Below are 20,463 nucleotides of genomic sequence, written 5' to 3' on the forward strand. Positions count from 1 at the left end.
TTGATAGCGGCAACTGTAGGGTTTGTACGGACGGACACGCGTAAGGTGTTTTTGTTCTTCTGTATCGGTGACGTGTTGCTCTTATGGTTGAGCAAATCGGTATTCAAGATTTAACTCAATACTTCTACAACATTCAGCGCTTATAAGGACTGAGTCGTGGCCGCTGTATTCGCTGTAAAGCCTGCTTGAGAATGGACGGTATTTGCAACGACCGAATTAATAACTTTCCTTATTTTAGCATTAAAGTTTGAACGTTTGATGCTCGTTTTGGTTAACTTCTACGAGGGGTAATTCTTAGAACAAAGACCGAATCCTCTGGCGCGCACAAGCATCTGCTAGTTTGGTCGAATTGCGGGAGATATCAGCTGAACCGTTTGATGGTACTTCGTAGATGTAGACGTCGTTCGTTGTTTTTCGCGAATTTCAATTCTCTCGCTTCGGAGCCGGCAATCAATAGATTATTTGACCCAGACTTCTTGAAAGCCTGATATCTTCAAAGTTAATACAAAAACAGAGAAAAGGCAAACAAGGGTGCCCTTTAATTGCAAATTACCTGAGGCTATTTAATAAGTTCAATGCGAAGCGGAGCTACAGATTTTGTTTTACGACATACGTGTCATGTCCCTCATATGCATTCGTGTCATGCTTAAACATATTTGTACAATCCATGCGCGTGCATTTAACCCATTGTTAGTAAAGCTTAACTCGTTCTCACGCCCATAAACATCCGGGATTATATAGATTAAATTGTACAATACTCTTTATCTCGTGCAAATATTTAACATCAAATGTTGTGCTCTAATCGAGTTGCTACTCTCACAACAGAGAGAACGATAGCTACAGCTCTGTTAGTTGACTCGTGAATAAAAAATTTGCTGCACAAAACTTTCATTTCTGGAGATAGATTCAAAACTGCCAAAAGAACTCTTTCGAGCATCCTGACTTAAAAGCTTTAAAACAAAAGCCTGAGAAACCCAAAATAGTTAGTACCTTCAAAATTGCTCCAATAGATAACTGAGATATAGGAGAATGTCATATGGGTATAGCTAGGCCGCCGCTGACGTGGTGACAGGAGTGTTTTTGGCAGGTTTGAGTCAAGAGATTTTCTCTTAAAACTAAAATTGACTCCAATTGGAATTGATATTTAAATCGTAAAACTCTGCAATCTCTTGTTGTAAACTATGGCGCAGTTGCAACCTTTTGTCAATTTGACACCCTTTTCTGGATCAGAGAAAGATAACGTTAGTTAATTTGAACGACAACTTCGAAGTTGCATTGGATTGGCAGCAATGGACGAGGATCAACAACATCGCTACCTGCATCTTCATCTTAATGGTAATGCCTTAGTTTTTTGTGACCAGCTTACATAGGCCGTACGCGAAGACTTGAATCGAGCACTAGAAGCATTGAGAAACCGCTATGTAAATCCTGATAGAATAGAACTATAAACTTCCCATTTGAAAACAAAAAACTGAAGCCATCGGAGGAAATTCTTCACGATTTTTTAACAGAATTACAACGTCTGGCTAGTCTTGCTTTCCCAAATATACCTGCAAGAGCTGCCGCTGGTGCCGAGCCAGCAGTTGCTGGTGAAGATCGTTCTAATGAGCGAGTTGGAAGGGTAAAGGAGAACTATATAAATGGTTTGCCAGATAAGCTTAAAAAGTATTACTCTTCCTGACCGCAACACTGGGGAAGACTTATGTGAACGTGCATCTAGAAGGGCGATGCTTGAAGAGCAATACCCTGACGATGATGGTGGAATGGCATTTAGTGAAATTTCAGCCTCACAAATCACTTAATTATCCAGAGCATGACTGCTCTAAATAAAAAGCAAACAGCTGAAAGAAACAACAGATAAATTAGCGAAGTCGCTAGAAGAGCATAAAAGTCAAAATAAACACCCTAATGCTTCCATTAGTAATTTTAGACAGCCGTATAATTTCTATCGAGGCAGCGCTGGGTTTTACCCAAAACAGCGATACAATCCACGCTATCAGTTTAACAAAAGCTGGCAGATGCAACAACCCTCCCAACAACGAAGTTGGTATCCAAATAGTAAGAGTCACAATGCACCAGGCTCTCAAAGACGGGATATCCAACAACAGGACATCAACAACCATTCTACCCGAATTATGGCTATCAGTCACATGGCCAACAGTCAGCGACATCTGATGACGCTGGAATGCAAGCACAATGCTACTAAACATCAGGCTATCCAAGATCTTACGCAGGACATTGGTCTAGTACAATACCCACCAGAAACCAGAAATTTTGCAGCAATTGTGGAAAATACAGACACATTGCAGTTTTGCTTGTCCAAACCTCGTCCTGAGAGAAACCCGCAATTGCCATTCAATCATCAAAAAAAACTAGGTCAGCCATATATACAATCTCCTTTTCTAACTGCTGTCATGCCTCCCTTTTCTTCAAATCTATTTTTTATCCCCTTAAATTACTTTCCCTAAAGTTCTTAGTTGACTCTGGTGCTTTTTCTAGAGCTCTTACACCGGCCATGCTTGAAAAAATCAAATTATCTGCACCGCAGAGTATTAAATACCTTGATACAAACCCCTTTCCTGTTGTAAAAGTGACAAATGCAACTCATGCGAAAACTCTAGGTCAAATTGAAATCACCTTCACTCTCGCTAATCAAGTATTCACAGAGATTTTTTTGTTGCCCAAAATGAAGCATCACACAAAATACACATGCCTGACATTTCTTTGCAATTTTCAGAACTGACAAAGCGTAATGGCGAAACTCGAACAAACTTTACAAAAGTTGTTTTGACAATAGTTTAGCCGATGATACATTTGGAATTGTAGATCCTAATCCCCGTTTCAGAAAATCAACAGGTCTTTGCCTGACTAGCTCCTTTTCAGAAATCCACGCTTCAAAAACGATCATCGCTTTCTTAAATGTAGCCCCAAATTAGTTTCTCTACCGAAAGGAGCAATAGTCGCCCGATTTACCATTTTAACTAAACAAGCAAAATACTTGCAAGCAATTGACCCCGCTCTCTTTAATATAGACAGCAGCGACATCAATGAGCTTGTTGACAATTCCCAGCATAGTTTACCGTGCCCAACAGACTTTTTGGTTTTCTACATCAGAAAGTTGTGGAGATCTAGATGCATTAACAGGTATTCACAAGAATTTTTGAAACAATCATTTTCTTAAAAGAACAAGAAAAACTTGAACCAACAAAAACCCTGAGTGTAGAAAAAAATTCATTTTAAATTTTCGGTGGGAAAATTAATTCTGACTGTTCAAGAAAAAGACAAGATCGAAGAGCTTTTAGTTTGTTTCCATGATGTTTTTACGAGACATAATTATGATGTCGGTGGAAATGACCAGTTTAAGATCAAGCTAACACCTGAAACACGCGACCAGTATATACTCAGAGCCCACCAACTGCAAGTCATTTGCGTGAGGAAATTCTTGCTGATTTAGCCATTATGCAATACTTTGGGATTATTACTACACTGCCCTACTCCAAATATTGAAGCCCTCTTTTTGCGCAACGCAAACCATCCGGAAAACTTCGATTATTAGTTGACACTAGGCGTTTTACTCACTTAATACGCCATGACTACAACTCTCACGACTTCCCGATTTCAACCGTGGAAGGTTTCGGAGCACACTTAGCGGGTAAAAGCGTTTTTGCAACACTGGACTGCAGTCAGGCGTTTTATGCGGTTAAGATGTCTGATCCATTATCCGTACAGTTATTAGCCTTTCATTTTGCCTCCTGGACCTTTGCGTACACTAGGTTAGCACAGGGACTCTGTAGATCAGTCAGTGCCTTTAGTTCAGGACTCAGTATTATGTTTAATTTCACTTTTTATCTGAACTCTGTGCTATTTATTAAAATTTCTAAAAAATTCGAAAGACAAAAGCCTCAGTTTGTTATTTGAGCTACTCAACTCAAATTTATTTTAGACTTTAAGCATTCTACTTCGTGCTGTATGGGCATTATCGCAACTACCCTAATATTTTAGACTTTGAATTGTTTGTTTGTTATGCGATAGTATTTGGGAAAAAATTCAGTAAAATTTGATACCACTTGTCATTGAGCTTACTTTTTTGGCGCTGAGTTCTTCCAAACCGGGCCTTTTTCTTTGGCTTCCTCTTAGGAGCAGGAGTTGCCGTTTTGTTCACGGGATCCTCCTCGTGCTTCCTCTTCCGATGCTAATAATCGTGCCCTCCAGCACGACTAACAGACGGAGCGAACCAACTTAACCCTTGCAATCCCACAGTCGATGCCAGGGAGACCATTGACAGTGAGGACAGCGTGCCCAACCATCTCTCGCAGATAGAGCTTGTCACCAGGCCGTTGAATCACGAATATGAATCCCTTCCCTGCTGGCCCCTGAACAAGCATGACATTTGAAAACCAAGATGAGCAACCGCACTATGCTTGCATTGTGTCAACAGATGAACAAACAAACAGTCAAAACGAACTAATTGCGCAATTACTTTGAGGAAGCTGCACATTTCGTTCAAATGCAGCCCTCTGATGAATGCTGACGTGTCTGTCTTGACGTGTGGGCTTAGAATCCAGAGCTTCACGCCACTGAGAAGAACGGCAAGCTCAGGCAGCATGGGCTTCGAATCGACTTGAGGCCCTCTGTCAGTGTATGAGTTGGCAACTAACAGGCTTGGATCATAGAGACGTTCGCCCCCAAACACACAGAAGTTGAAAAAGCCGGACAGGTTTTCAGTGCGATGTGGCCTCGGTTGGTAACTATGGATGTCACGAGGATACACACCCTCGCATACCCACGACTGAAATACCCAATCCGGCCTCATCTTTTCGTTGCTGGCTAAAGCGGTCCTGGAAATCCAAGAGCGTTTTCATTTCCGTTGCCAACTGCTGTGAAAAACAAACTACACAACATGCACTCACAATTCATGCATTGAACAACAACTACGCCACTTTTACTACAACCATACGTGGTTCATTAATCTTACTTGCATGTCGGGGCTGCTGAACTTCATCAGAGTCTCCCCGCGAAGAATGCCCACACCCACACTCTGGCCCTCAGTTTCATCACGGGTCACCTGGCAGACATCCTGCCACTTGAAAAAAGTTGCATAGCTCTCTCGGCCACTCAACATTCCTTTGATGTTTTTCAACGGATGCTGGTTCGCACACAGAACTAACAGCCGGTGCCTCACCAGCATCACAATTGATCGCAAATAAATCGAGATCAGAAGACATTGAAAACTGAACTTTGAAAACTATGCTTTGTTTTTTTTTGAAGAAGTGGGAGTGTCAGTGTTAGTAAAGCTTAACTCATTCACTCGCCCGTAAACATCGGGGATTATATAGGTTAAATTGTACAATGCTCCTACTTTATATTGTACAAATATTTAACACCAAATGTTGTGCTCTAATCTAATTGCTACTCTCACAACAGAGAGAACGAAAGCTACAGCTCAATTAGTTGACTCGTGAATAAAAAATTTGCTGCACAAAACTTTTATTTCCTCTTAGGAGCAGGAGTTGTCGGGTTGTTCACGGGATCCTCCTCATGCTTCCTCTTCAGATGCTGATAATCGTGCCCTCCAGCACGACTAACAGACAGAGCGAACCAACTTAACCCGTGCAATCCCACAGTCGATGCCAGGGCGACCATTGACAGTGAGGAGAGCGTGCCCAACCATCTCTCGCAGATAGAGCTTGTCACCAGGCCGTTGAATCACAAATATGAATCCCTTCCCGGCTGGCCCCTGAACAAGCATGACATTTGAAAACCAATATGAGCAACCGCACTATGCTTGCATAGTGTCAACAGATGAACAAACAAACTGTCAAAACGAACTAATTGCGCAATTAGTTTGAGGAAGCTGCACATTTAGTTCAAATGCAGCCCTCTGATGAATGCTGCCGTGTCTGTCTTGACGTCTGGGCTTACAATCCAGAGCTTCACGCCACTGAGAAGAACGGCAAGCTCAGGCAGCATGGGTTTCGAATCGACGGGTTTCGAATCGACATGAGGCCCTCTGTAATTGTATGAGTTGGCAACTAACAGGCTTGGATCATAGAGACGTTCGCCCCCAAACACACAGAAGTTGAAAAAGCCGGACAGGTTTTCAGTGCGATGTGGCCTCGGGTGGTAACTATGGATGTCACGAGGATACACACCCTCGCATACCCACGACTGAAATACCCAATCCGGCCTCATCTTTTCGTTGCTGGCTAAAGCGGTCCTGGAAATCCAAGAGCGTTTTCATTTCCGTTGCCAACTGCTGTGAAAAACAAACTACACAACATGCACTCACAATTCATGCATTGAACAACAACTACGCCACTTTTACTACAACCATACGTGGTTCAATAATCTTACTTGCATGTCGGGGCTGCTGAACTTCATCAGTATCCCCGCGAAGAATGCCCACACCCACACTCTCGCCCTCAGTTTCATCACGGGTCACCTGGCAGATCTCATTCTGCCACTTGAAATAAAGTTGCATAGCTCTCTCGCGCACTCAACATTCCTTTGATGTTTTTCAATGGATGCTGCTTCGCACACTGAACTAACAGCCTGTGCCTCACCAGGATCACAATTGATCGCAAATAAATCGAGATCAGAAGACATTGGAAACTGAACTTCGAAAACTATGCTTTGTTTTTTTTTTGAAGAAGTGGGAGTGTCAGTGTTAGTAAAGCTTAACCCATTCACACGCCCATAAACATCCGGGATTATATAGATTAAATTGTACAATGCTCCTACTTTATATCGTACAAATATTTAACACCAAATGTTGTGCTCTAATCTAATTGCTACTCTCACAACAGAGAGAACAATAGCTACAGCTCAATTAGTTGACTCGTGAATAAAAAATTTGCTGCAAAAAAATTTCTTTTCTGGAGATAGATTCAAAACTGCCAAAAGAACTCTTTCGAGCATCCTGACTTAAAAGCTTTAAAACAAAGGCCTGAAAAACCCAAAATAGTTAGCACCCTCAAAATTGCTGCAATAGACAGCTGAGATATAGGAGAATGTCATTTGGGTATAGATTAGCCGCCGCTGACAATAGGACATTGAATTGACGCACTTCCACATATATTTACTTCTTAAACCAATTAATTTTGGAAAGAACACTTCAAAGTTTTTGTAAAAGTACTTCGAAAGACAACGGAACGTAAACGACCCATGCTCTTTTTGTGACTCTTAATGATTTTGTGCAAATCAATGCAGATATAAACAGGGATTGGAACACCTTTGCAATAAGAGTTTGTAAGTAATTGGCTGCTCAATATCAAAATGCTTTTGACAATGATTCTTTTTACATAAAGGATATTGACATTGAGAAGCCAATTAGTTAAAGTGACTCAGAACTTTGCTATCAAAACTCAATTTCTCGTTTGTAAGTGCTGTGCCAATTTACAAATCAATTTACTGCGTAGCTCAAAAAATCGGTTCAATTTACATTTACATTTTTAATAAGGTTTCTTTAGTCTCCTGAAAATGACGATCTTGGTTAAGTTAAAACGTTGTTTTAGCTGCTAATTTTTCGTAGATTTATTGGTTCTTTTCTTTAGATGTAAGTACTGAAACGGATGCAGAAGTTTGTCTCAGTGGGTATTACATTTACGAACCGTTGACTGATGAGGCCTTAACCAATTCTGTGGCAATTAAAAGATCTGTCATGAATGGTTAGTTAATAAATGTTTTACGGCACGGGTGAGATAGAATTATGTCTTCGATCGTTTATTTTAGGACACGCTGAAGAAAATGTCGAAGAAAACGAAATCATAAGTACGATTTACTGATAATTATTTTGTGATTTTCATGGTTAATAGGAACATTTGCATCTTATAGGTATCAAAAAGCGATCACATGACCAAGTGAACGGCGATGATGAAACTGAATTCGTATCTCGAAGTAAGAAGCCGAAAAATAGCAGCAGAGATCCCGAGCGTGAGTCATCTGGACCCACAGCTACCGTTGGTGCGTCTTATTTTATAGCCAACAACTGCGTTTTAATATTTCACGTACAGGTGTTACCTAGAGATTCGTTCCTCGGAATACAACTCTGGCTTCATCGATTTTTTTCCTGACAGCCTAGATAAGAAATGGTATATACTAGGCCGGTTTTTATTTGGCTTTTGGTTGTCAATTTTTACTCATCGGATTAGGAAAAACATGCGACCTTTTTCTCAGCTCATTTAAAAACAGGCAAAACATTTTTTGTAACTTTGTTCATCAGGGATATCTGTTTTCTCAGATTTCAGATTTGGGTTTTTAAAATATATTGGTTTGTCCTTAAATCGGATTTTTTTCTAAATGGTTTTCCCAATTCACTCATAGTCCGTTCTAGGTCTAGTTTTTTGCTTAGTCGATGAAAAGTCTTTGAATTGTTTGTCAAGAATTTGAATTGTATTGGGGCGCTGTCTTTTTTTAAGATCTGTTCACACATTTTCATGAATTTTGAAGTCAAATTGGAGTAGTGATTTTGGTCACGCCGAAAGAGGAAGTAGAGCGAAAAAGCGAGTGGTTTTGCGGCGTGAAATTTTTTCGCTCTAAGTTTAAAGTATAGTGAGAAAACGGTGTTTGAACAAAAATTCGCTTTCTCGCTAGTGGTTTTTTGTTCACATGCGGCAATTTTACTTTGATGTTTACTGTTTTTTCGATTTTTTGGATCGGATTTTTTTTCTAAATGGTTTTCCCAATCCATTCGTTGTCCGTTCTAGGTCTATTTTTCTGTTTAGTCAATAAAAATTCTTTGAATTGTACGTCAGGACTTGTCCTGCTATGTTTTTTATTTTGTCAAGATTTTTGTTACGACCATATGACGTCACAACGACTTCCAATCTGTTTTTTGTTCATTTGTTCATGCAATTTCAACTGAATTGCGTGCGTGACGTCATTTTTCACTCTTAATGGGGCGAGTTTTTGTTCATTCGAGTGATGAAGTTTTTGGTCACACTTGACTTACCTCACTCTCAAAAATGACTTCCTGACTCTAAAATTGACTTTACTTTAATTCAAAGAGATAAGATCAAGTGAGTGTGTGTCATTCTTATTGAAAATTATTTGAGAGCAGCTATTAGAAGCAGCAATAAGTTTGACAGATTCCTAATAAAATGTAACATCTGAACATTTAAAAAATTTTCTTGGTCTGTTTCCTATTCTATTTTTTTGAGAGTGCAGATTTACGAGTCTATTGCGGCTATTTTCTGACAATCTGCCAGCTATTTTTGATAATTTGATAATTTGTCCCTAATTATGTCTTAAGCGATTATTGTAGTCGTATGTGACTTTTATGCAAAATTTTTCCTCTATTATATTGATTTTTTCTTCTTGACTTTTCGAGTTTTGCCTGATATAAATTGCTCACTTCACAATTTGAGCTGTTGGGTCTCAAATAGTAGTAGTTAACAAAAGGGATCCTAAAATTGTGTTAACTTACATCGCTGTTCCTATGAAATCATTGTTTTAAATTATTTACAAAAAGGAAGAGGTTTTCTCCTCTGAGATTGCTGGAAAAATAATCTCCTAAGTATGGGATTTCATTGCAAGATGGGAAAATCAGTGATTACGTTTTTTAATGCAATCAGTTATATGCGAAAATTTTTGTCATTCTCGTAAGTCTTTTTAATAGCCGCGAAGCAAGTGCAAGGGTATTATTGGTATCATTATGGTTTTTCCAGTTCGAAGAATTTGATTTGTAGTGGGGCGCTTTTTAAAATATTCACACTTTTTGGACTCATAACTGTTATTTCAATAAAGTCAAATAAGCCTACTGATAATGTAAGTAGTCACGTCACATTAGTAAAAGGAGCAAAAAGCCAATAGTTTTATAACTGCTTTAGTGAAGTGAGAAAACAATTTTTGGTTTTTGGGGAATTTTTTTCTAGTGCTGTAGTTTGACATATGTTTTGACTGTTATTAATTGCCCTCAAACGATTAAGTCCTGGTGTCTTTTTTATTATTTTAGTCCTGGTGTTTTTGTGCGATTTTTTGCTGGACCGATTTCTTAATTTAACCCCCATCGGTTGACATCCCCCTCACTCTGCTCACACCCACCCGATAGATTCTTAAGTCCCAGCTGGCTACTAACGATGCCCACCGCTCTCCAATTGTTTGAGAGCAATTCGCCCGGCATTACTTGGTTATGTTTTTTCATGAATGCGTTTAATAGGTGGCACGGGTGTTCTAGAATTAATGAAACGACAGCTAATGGTTTCTAATCTATTTTTTCTACTTAACTTTATTTTCTAAAATTATTAATTGTCTCGAACGAAGTTTGAAGCATTTATTGTAAACATGCTGGTCTTTTTTATGCAGTTTTCGCTTGACCGATTTGACTATTCAGGTGACTTTTGCTCACTTGAATTTCTTCGTTTTCCGTGATCCAGCCGTCAGCTGAACTGGCGGCAGTTCACTACTAAGTCAAATGAAAAGTGCACCGAAATTGGTGTGATTTCTTTTACTTTTAATTTTATTATTGGTATATAATAACCTCTAATAATGAAGCACCTTTAGCAATTTTAGTCACATCCCCCTCCCGACTGAAGCAGGTTGCAATAGATTAGAGTTCTCATTAGTCATTTGAGAGCAATTCTTCCGACGATAGACGGTTATGTTCGACTTTTTGAGTTTTGCTGGTTTTTATAGCTCTTCTTGTTGTCATGTTCCTTAATCTCAACGATGACTGATCTCATTGGATCTCTACTAAAACGTAAATCTTTTTTTTAGTAGGTTAAGTTGATTTCTAATTTTTTCAACAATTTTGACGCAACTTATTGAAAACAAATATTGTGATTTTTGAGTTCTGAATGTTTTTTTACTGAGACATGATGAAATCTTTTCTTTTCAATATAACGTGCTAAAGATTTTGACAATATTTCGCAAAAGTTTATCGGTGTTTTTTTTTAAATTACGCATGCTCGCTCTTGTTGTCTTTTACCTGATCTCAGTAATGACATGTCATAGACTTTGTGATTCACTCAAAAGTCAGCGTCTTCATGATTTCAAGTAATAGCTAATGGTTGTACTTTGAGATCATCTTGGTTTTAAAGAATAGCATTTTAATCAGAGTTTTAACCGTGCTTGTTAATCTTTCTGTTTTTAGTCTCTTAATCTCGGCCTGAGTAATGACAGGTCTCAATGGCTTTATAATGAGACAAGAATAAGTGATTCCTGTTTAAAGTTTGTCTTAACTTAACTTTTAGTCATTTCTTTAAGTTTATATTCCTTCCAATAGGCGATAGTTTTTATTTTCTGAAGAACTGAAATTTTATTGTTACATTTTTGATGACTTTGATGCAACTTATCTTCAGAGACTTTAGGGAAATCTGATTGTCGCATTTTTTATCGGTTTTCATTTTTCTTTGTTTCATTTGTTTTCTACACAGGTAGTGTTTTTGTCTTAGGTTCTGTATTGTAAGCTTTTGCTTAATATCTGAATAAAAACTATCCAGATAAAGTTTTTAATCATAAAAAAACTTCTCTAAGAGATGGGGTCTTCTGATTTTTGTTTATTTTTTTTACTGGTGTATGCTCTAAAAGCTGTTCATCTGAGTCTGACAGTCAGTCACGTCTTCAGTTTGTTTAATTTTTGGTTTGTAATTCAGGACTTGCCTACTTTTTTACAATTCAAAGAATTTGAATTGTATTGGGGCGCTGTCTTTTTTTTAAGATCTGTTCACACATTTTCATGATTTTTGAAGTCAAATTGGAGTAGTGATTTTGGTCACGCCGAAACAGGAAGTAGAGCGAAAAAGCGAGTGGTTTTGCGGCGTGAAATTTTTTTGCTCTAAGTTTAAAGTATAGTGAGAAAACGGTGTTTGAACAAAAATTCGCTTTCTCGCTAGTGGTTTTTTGTTCACATGCGGCAATTTTACTTTGATGTTTACTGTTTTTTCGATTTTTTGGATCGGATTTTTTTTCTAAATGGTTTTCCCAATCCATTCGTTGTCCGTTCTAGGTCTATTTTTCTGTTTAGTCAATGAAAATTCTTTGAATTGTCTGTCAGGACTTGTCCTGCTATGTTTTTAAATTCGTCCTCAGCCCGGTTTTCTTTATACGACTATTTGATCACGCGCCATGAAGTTAAAGTACGAATTTATCCGTGACTTCTGCCTGCTGATGCATGTGTATTTGGCGTCATTTTTTACCGCATTCTGTATAGGTTTTTGGTCAATCACGTGATTTGTTTTTGAGCGTACATAACACCTCACAATCTGCACAGTTCTGCACTCACATATCAACTCATTGTAAACTCAATGAAGTTGATTAGAAGTCATCCAAGCGTTTTAATTATAAGGCTATATTACTTGAAAGGCATCAGTGTTGGAATATTTTTTTGATAATTTGAAATTTGAATATCCCATTCTGAATCGTTTCTCAACAGTTCGTGGCAATTATTGTAAACGTGTTGGTCTTTTTCATGCAAATTTTTTGCTTGACCGTTCTTCATTTTTGAGTGATCTCAATTGTTCTCACTCTGAAGTAAAGATTGTTGCTAATATAAAATCGATTGCAGCATAGCAAGAAGGGCCTGATAGGCGAGTGGGCAGTGCTTCTGGTGAGAGAGAGGGAGGTGCATGGCTCGAATCCCGGAGTGGTCAATTATTTTTGCACCCATTAAGAAAAATTTATCTAGGCTACAGCGCTGAAATAAATTCCTTCGCCTGTCGTTCGAGAGCAATTCCGACATTAGTCGGTTTATTTTTTTCATTGACATAAATTAATGGAAATGGGGATAAAAACAATAAACGGTTATATTATCGTAAGTTGGCTATAGATATCGGATTAACACAATGCGCAGTTATTGCCGAAAACGGAAGTTTTTTGGTTTACAGTTTTGTCACATTAGCCATTCTGGAAATGTATACCGTTAAAAAATGGGCTCTGAGGATGATCTCAGGTGAAGGATTTGAAGTTAGATTGTAAATTGGAAAAGTTGCGAATTTGCTAGTGTCAGTCGTGCCAGATTTTTTTTGCAATTGCAGGTGAGCTTATGCAGAATTTGAACAAAGTAGGCGGGGGAGAGGATGACACTGATGAGGATGAGGACTTCAATGCCTCTGGACTTGATGAGGAAGGGGAGGAGGGTTCGGATGACGATGACGAAGAGGGCGATGAAGAGGATGGGGCGGAAGGCGCTGATGAATTTGATTATGAAGGTGGGCTATATTAGATGATTTAGAGACCTTGCCTCCCTCCCCCGCGACACTGTACAATATGGCTATAAATGATTTTTAATTGCCCTCGAATGAGAAGCAGTTATTGTAAACGTGTCTTTTTTATGCAAATTTTTTGCTTGACCGTTCTGCGCTTTTCTTCTAGAATAATATTTGACTTCTCAAATGGCTTTTTCACGCACTTCTTCTTGATTTTTGAGTGATTTCAGTTGCTCTCACTCCGATATAAAGTTTGTTGTTCAAACAAAATTGATTGTTAGAGACGCGATGACAAGGCTCTGTTGTGATTAATACCTCCGTCGAGGTGATGGAATCGGACTCAGGAGGTCGGGGTTGGAATCCTACCGTCGGCTGATTTTCGCACCCATAAAGAAAAATATATCCTTGCTACAGCCCCTGAATTAAATTGCGCCGCCTGTCATTCGAGAGCAATTTTTCCGACGTTAGTCGGTTTATGTTTAATAGCCGCCTCAGCTTCTCAACCGGCTATTATAAAGCTCCTATTTTTTATTGCAATCCAAGAATTGGATTTTATTGGTGCTCTGTGTTTCTAATAGCCACCCTCAGCCTCTAAACGGCTATTATTTAGGCGCTCTCCTTTTAACAATTCAAAGAATTTGAATTGTATTGGTGCGCTGTCTTTTTCTTTAAGATCTGTTCATGCTTTTTTTCGGCTTTTTCACGTCAGTGAGAAGTCAAATTAGAGTGGTGATTTTGATGACACTGAAATAGTAAAGGGAGCGAAAAAACGAGTAGGCGTGACTTTTTTCAAAATAGTTTTAAAGTGGAGTGAGAAATTGGTGTTTGAATGGATTTTTGAATTGGTTTTTGATATGGATTTTTTTCCTCTTCTTCAGTGCTTTTAAGACGGAAATATGTGTTCTAGTTGTGCCTATTGACCTTTGCTTGAATTGTTGAATTGATTAAGGGGCAGCTAAAACTTTTTATGACTTTGCCACTATTTGTTGTCATAAAATATTAGTGAATTTTAGATGTTGCCCCTTTTTTAAATTTATCTGTTGTCTTATCACTTAGTATCATCAATGACAGGTCTGATTGGTTGCTAGTCAGGCATAAAAGAGCCTATTTAATGGCGGGAATTATTATCTAATGGTTTTCACGACTTGACATAACTTTTTCTCAAAAAATTTGGAGTGAATTTTTGAGTTATGCTAGTTTTATTGTACTTTTTGATGTCTTATTAATTGCTATTGAACGAAGAGTTCATAGCAATTATTGTAAACCTGTGTGTCTTTATTTTTAAGCAAATTTTTCGCGTGACAATTTTGCGCTTTTCTTCTAGAACTTTGACTTCTCAAGTGACTTTTTACGCTTTCGTTCATCATTTCTGAGCTATCTCTGTTGCTGTCACTCCGAAGGAAAGCTTGTTGCTAATACATAATCGGTTGCAATACAGTTAAAATAAGTGACTCGCAGTGGGTAGTTTGGGTTCCTAGGGATCGGGAGGGCAATGGTTCGCATCCCGTTGGGGGGGGGGGAGTTTTTTTTTGCACCCAAAAAGAAATATTGTTTAGGCTACAGCCCCTAAATTAAATTGCCTCGCCTGTCGTTCAAGAGCAATTATTCCGACATTTGTCGGTTTATGTTTAATTAATCTTATTGTGGACTGGTCTCTGATGCTGACAATATGGGTTAGATTTATCGATTTAATCGTTTTTGTTCAAGCTAGTGCTTTCTATGACTTTGACACTAATTGTTTTCAATAATAATTATCAAATTTTTTGAGGTGCGAGTTTTTCTGTTTAAACTTTTTCGTCCTATATCTTAGCCTAATTATTGACCCAGGTCTCCTTGGCTGCTATAGAGGCTTCAATTAAAGCAAGTCATTTCATTTCATAGCTATTGCTTTTTTGTGGCTTATACGCTTGTTCGTTTTTTTAAAAAAAGTCGGTGATTTTTTTATTAGCCGCACAGCGATAGCTGGGGCTATTATTGGCCTTCTCTTGGTTGTTTTTCATTTCGTCGTCGCAATTTTTGTTACGACCATGACTTCATTTTTCACTCTTAGTGGGGCGAGTTTTTATTCATTTTTAATCTCATTGATGATAGGTTTCAACAGTGCTCATTGAGGAATCATTTAATTTCTGTAATTGAATCCTTCAGTAGCGTTCTGTGAATTCAATACTGTGTTCTCAAAAAAAGTTTATTGCGATTTTTGGTTATTTTTGTCTTCTCTCATTGACATTTAATGACAGATTGCCAATGAGAAATAGAGGAATATAGTTGGCAGTCTGAGTTCATAGAAGTTGTTTTTGATATTGATCTCGTCTTTTCAAAAAAAATAAAAGTGGAATTTTTAGTCTTGCTTGTTTTTGTTGTTCTCGTGTTGTTTTTGTGCTTATTCTCATTACTATCAGCTCTCATTTGCTTTCTAAAGCTGACTAATTGGTTGTCAGGTCATAAACTAATACAATTCTTTGAATTGTATTTCATGACCTGTCCTGTGTTTTTTTCTAATTCGCTTTAACTTTTGATCGCGTCTTTCGTTTTACATAAGTCACAATTTTCACGTTTGACTTCTGACTTACTTAACTAACTGTTTCAGCTGAATGCGTTTCAAATTCTTTCAGTCACTGAATTACGCAATATAGCGAATAGGGTCAAAGTCAAGAGAGCGAATCAAATGAAACGGGATAAACCGATAAAGCCCGGTCATTAGGTCGTTGAGAATTGGGTTATCAAGTTCATCTAAATTTATTAGTGTTTGCTAGCTGACATTGGTATTAAGCCTATTAGCTATCAGCTTAGAAGCTGAATTATATATAGTTTTAGAATCTAACTGAAACAGCCTACCAAATTAGAACATTTTTTGACAATGGAAAAAAAACAGAAAAAAATTTGTTCAATTCGTCTTTTTTCTCTGTTTCAACCCCGATGTGCGTCAACGGCGGCTATTTTCCGGCAATCTGCCGGCTATGTTTTATAATCCGAAGTGTTTGGATTGTATTGGTGTGCTGTTTTTTAAAGATCTGTTCACGTTTTTTGGCACTTTCACGTCAGTCCAATTAGAGTGGTGATTTTAGTCACGCTGAAGTACTAATGGGAGCAAAAAATAGAGTAGGTTTAAGGCGTGATTTTTTTCAAACTACCTGGAGTCAGAAATTGGTGTTTGATTAAATTTTTGATTTTTGAGAGGGAGTTTTTTTCACGTGCGTCAATTTGACTGCTGTTTTCAGAGTTTATTTGACTTGAGTGCTTTTAGTATGATACATATGTATTCTAATTGCCCCTAGTTGAAATTGCTAGAATTCATCAAGGGGCAGCTGAAATCTGTTGTGACCTGAACTCTTTCTTGTTAAAAAGCATTAAAGAATATTTGATTTTGCTTATCACTTAATATCATCAATGACAGGTCTCATTTGTTGATAATGAGGCGCAGAAGAACCTAATTAATGGTTCGAGTTCATTGTTCTTAAGTTTTCCATGACTTTGACCATGACTTTGACACTACTTTTGTTGAACAATTATGAGTTAATTTTTTAGTTTGTGGCGTACTTCTGTAATTTTTGTTGTCTTATTGTTTATTCTCAATTATAACAGGCCTCATAGGTTGCTAATAGCGGTTTTGTTAGTCGATTAAATTGTTTCTGTTCAAAATTGATGCCTTCTAGGACTTTGACGTCAAATGTTTTCAAGAAATATAGAATTATTGACAGTTTTGATTGGTTTCTAAAAATTTCTTGTCTTTTTGTTTAAAGCCTTTTCAATTCATAGCTATTGCTTTCTTTGACTTATACGCTGCCCGTTTTTAAAAGACTATTAGTGAATTTTTGAGTTTTGCAAGTATTGAATTTATTGCTGTCTTATCACTTAACCTCATTAATGACAGGTTTCATCGGTTGATAATGAGATGCAAAGGAATTTTATTTGTGGCATGAGTTCTTAGAAGGCGTTTTTTGATTTTGACCATGTCCTTAAAAATAGAACTGATTTTTTAGTCTTGCTTGTTTTTTTTTTCTTGTGGTAAAATTGATTAACCTCAATGGAGAAGAAATTGTTCTCATTGGACATCTAGCACGGCTTGTTCTTTGTCAGGTCAAACTAAGTCATTTCTTATGATTGTAATTCAGGACTTTTCCTGGTATATTTTTATTTTTTGTAATATGTTTTCACACCTTTTTTCATGACTTTGAAAACGGGATTAACAGGCAAGGCTCAGCGGGCATCGATGGTGGTCCTTAGCCGCGTTTAGTAGTCCTTTAAGTGCTTAGACTGGTGAAGCTACTGGGAAGGCCGTATTTCAAGGTCAAGAGGTCGTTTTTAGGAGTTTTTGAGACCAAAATATTGCAATTTTATGCGTTTTTGATGGACCAGTCAAAAATCGGTAAAGGTCGATAAACAATGTTTGAAATTTTTTCACTTTTTTGAAACCTTGTCTATTTTGAGCCATAGGTGTCAAGGAACCTCAGCCACTTTTTGATAATAGGTTACGGCTTAGTTTTTAGTGGTAATGGAAGGGCTTTCAACCTTAAAACATCACGAATTTTAGCAATTTTTTGATAAAACTTGCAATTTTTTCCTTTTCGACATTTATTGTCATTATCTAAATTTTTCCAGGCCCTGGAGTCAGGAAATCTTCTATAGGGTTTGATAAAATTTTTATTGGCCAGGGAATGGTTTTCAACATTTAATAACAAATTTTAGCAATTTATTTGCAATTTTTGTAAAGTTTTTTAAATTTTTGTCATTTTTTTAGGTTTCTCCAACCTCAAGGGCCACGAAACCTCCCCTAATGTCTGATTATTGATTACTGCGCAGCTTTTAGTGGCAATAAAATATAGATCATTATTTAAATACAAATTTTAGCAGTTTTTTTAATTAAAAATTGAAAATTTTTCACCAGTGAGTTTTTCCGGCACCATGGGCACAGGAATCTCCTCTAGGGTTTGATAATAATTTAGTGCATAGTTGCTAGAGGTAATGTATTGGTTATCAATATTTTAATAACACGGGTTTTAGCATTTTTTTGGTAAAATTTAATTTCCATATTTCTGAAAATTATTATAATTCCAAATTTGTTGATCTTCATGAGCCAGTGAAACTATTTAAGGTTTGAAATGGAGATAACTGATGTCCTCTGGAGACAATGAAATGTTCTGAAGACGTTAATATTACGAATTGCAAGATTTTGTTAAAATTTGCCATTGTTTTTTAATTTTTTGTCATTTTCGACGAGTTTAACGATCTTTACTGGCCAAAGAATCTTAGGTCTTGCAATTGGGTTACATGGCAGAAATCTACAGACCATAATTGGTTTTTGAACTTTTGATTTCCTCTAAGATCTTATGGTTTGTTACTGCGTAACTCCTAAAGGCATTGGATTGGTATTCAGCTTTTTAATAACATGAAATCTGGAGACAATGAAATGGTTCTGAAGAAACTAATATCAAAAATTTTCATTTTCAAATTTTATGTAATTTAAGTCATTTTCAAAGTTTCTGCATTGATACGTGCCAATGAAATTTTTTTAGGTCTTCCAGATAGGTTCCACTGGACAGGTTCCTGAGAAAACAATTGGTTTTGAACTTTTTGATATTACAAAATTGGAAACTTTTTTAAACTTTTTCAATTTTAAGTGTTTGTCATATTTCAATTTTTGCTTTTTTGGCGAATAAAGCTCTTTCAACGCTTGTGTTTTAGATAGTGAGTATGTTTATTTTGGATTATATTTGGCCCTCAGGGTAAAAGCCTCAAGAGTTTTAGCAATGATTATATTCTTGTTTTGTTTGCTTCATTTTTGTTTCTCAATTTTTGAGATTGTTTTCCTTTTTGGCTGGCGCTGTTTAACTGATCTGCTGGTCAGGTAAATTAGTTCTAAGTTATTCATTCAATTCTTGGGATTGTATTTCAGGAGTTGTGCTGCTATATTTTTTTACTTCGTCGAACTAAAATTTCGCTTTGCCTTAGTTCGCAGCTTGTTCAACATTTTGCGTGAAATCTTGTGACTTCTCTAGGCTAGTTCCACTCTTCTCTCATTCTGCTAATAGTGTTTTTAGACAGCAGTTTCTCAGCAAAGCAATTCAAAATGAATCGAGTCAATAGCAAAAAACTAAATCAGAAATAGAAACGGTATAAACCCATAAAGCCCGATTTTAGTTGCCCGTTACTCGAACTTTGTTCTTTGTTTCTATCTCTAATGCTTATTGGTATTGATACTAGCCCCTGTATTGTCTCATTACGAAACAGCTGTATTTTCAGCTCCAAAATGACTTCAAAATAGTTCCCACTTAAGATTGTTTGTGTAAAATCATTTTTTTGATAGCCGCACAGCGATAGCTGGGGGGCTATTATTGGCCTTCTCTTGGTTTTATTTCGTCTCGCGATTTTTGTTACGACCATATGACGTCACAACCACTTCAAATCGGCTCTTTGTTCATTGGTTCATGCAATTTCAACTGAAGTGCGCGTGTGACGTCATTTTTCGCTCTTAGTGGAGCGAGTTTTTTGTTCATTCGCGTGATTGAATTTTTGGTCACACTTGACTTACGTCACTCTCAAAAATGACTTTCTCACTTTGAAATTAACTTTTGTTTACTTTAATTCAAACATAAGTTCAAATGGGTGTGTGTGTATCACTCTAATTGAAGGTTATTTGAGAGCAGCTAATAGAGGCAGCAAAAACTTATACAGATTTTAAAGCAAAATGTAACATATCAGCCTTCAATGAAAAGACGAATTTTTTGGTCTGTCTTTTTACTGTTTTTTAGACTAGAGATCTACGAGGCTATTGCGGCTATTTTCTGGCAATCTGCCAGTTATGTTTTTCTAGTTTTTTTCTCTTCTTTCAATCCCAATCTTTGTTATGGGAATCAACGACGGCTATTTTCCGGTAATCTGCCGGGTATGTATAATTATTGAAGCATTACTGAAACTATTATCGATGAAAAAAGCGCATCAGCTTACATAAAAATCTGCGATGAATATCAATAAACAGCTAGAATAGACTTTTGTTCTCGTGAGTCCGTGTGAGAAACAAATCAAAGCACATTGAAAAGAGTTTCTGTAGCCTTGTAAAGATGGGATTTATGATCAATATAAGCTGTATTGTGTGCAGAGATATTATTTTTAATTGGATTGTTACAGAAAAGTAAATTATGGACAACTATTGATCAGGTAAACGTCACGTAACTCTGATGAAGTCTCTGAGAAAGTCTGGTATTGTCGAGAACTGCACAGCGGTTCCAGATGCAAGTCAGAATTTCGAACAGTCTTGGGCAGAGTCACGTCATTTAGCCTGAAATGCGAGCTTTGTAAGTCTATGAATCTGGCATTTTATGTA

The 20,463-nt window shown here is 37.2% G+C and overlaps 1 protein-coding gene across 1 annotated transcript in view; it reads left to right on the plus strand.

The window, feature by feature from the left end:
* The window catches only part of LOC142337103 (uncharacterized), a 107,044-nt gene extending 93,876 nt beyond the window's left edge, over positions 1–13,168 (plus strand). The window contains exons 5-8 of the mRNA XM_075386186.1: positions 7,554–7,667; positions 7,732–7,770; positions 7,834–7,962; positions 12,972–13,168. Of these exons, the coding sequence (XP_075242301.1) occupies positions 7,554–7,667; positions 7,732–7,770; positions 7,834–7,962; positions 12,972–13,159 (470 nt within the window). The 3' untranslated portion in view covers positions 13,160–13,168. The remainder of the gene's footprint in view (positions 1–7,553; positions 7,668–7,731; positions 7,771–7,833; positions 7,963–12,971) is intronic.
* The last annotated feature ends 7,295 nt before the right edge of the window (positions 13,169–20,463 follow it).

The sequence above is a fragment of the Convolutriloba macropyga genome, chromosome 3 (genome assembly GCF_964194025.1).
Source record: "Convolutriloba macropyga chromosome 3, txConMacr16.3, whole genome shotgun sequence".
NCBI classification, from domain to species: domain Eukaryota; kingdom Metazoa; phylum Xenacoelomorpha; order Acoela; family Convolutidae; genus Convolutriloba; species Convolutriloba macropyga.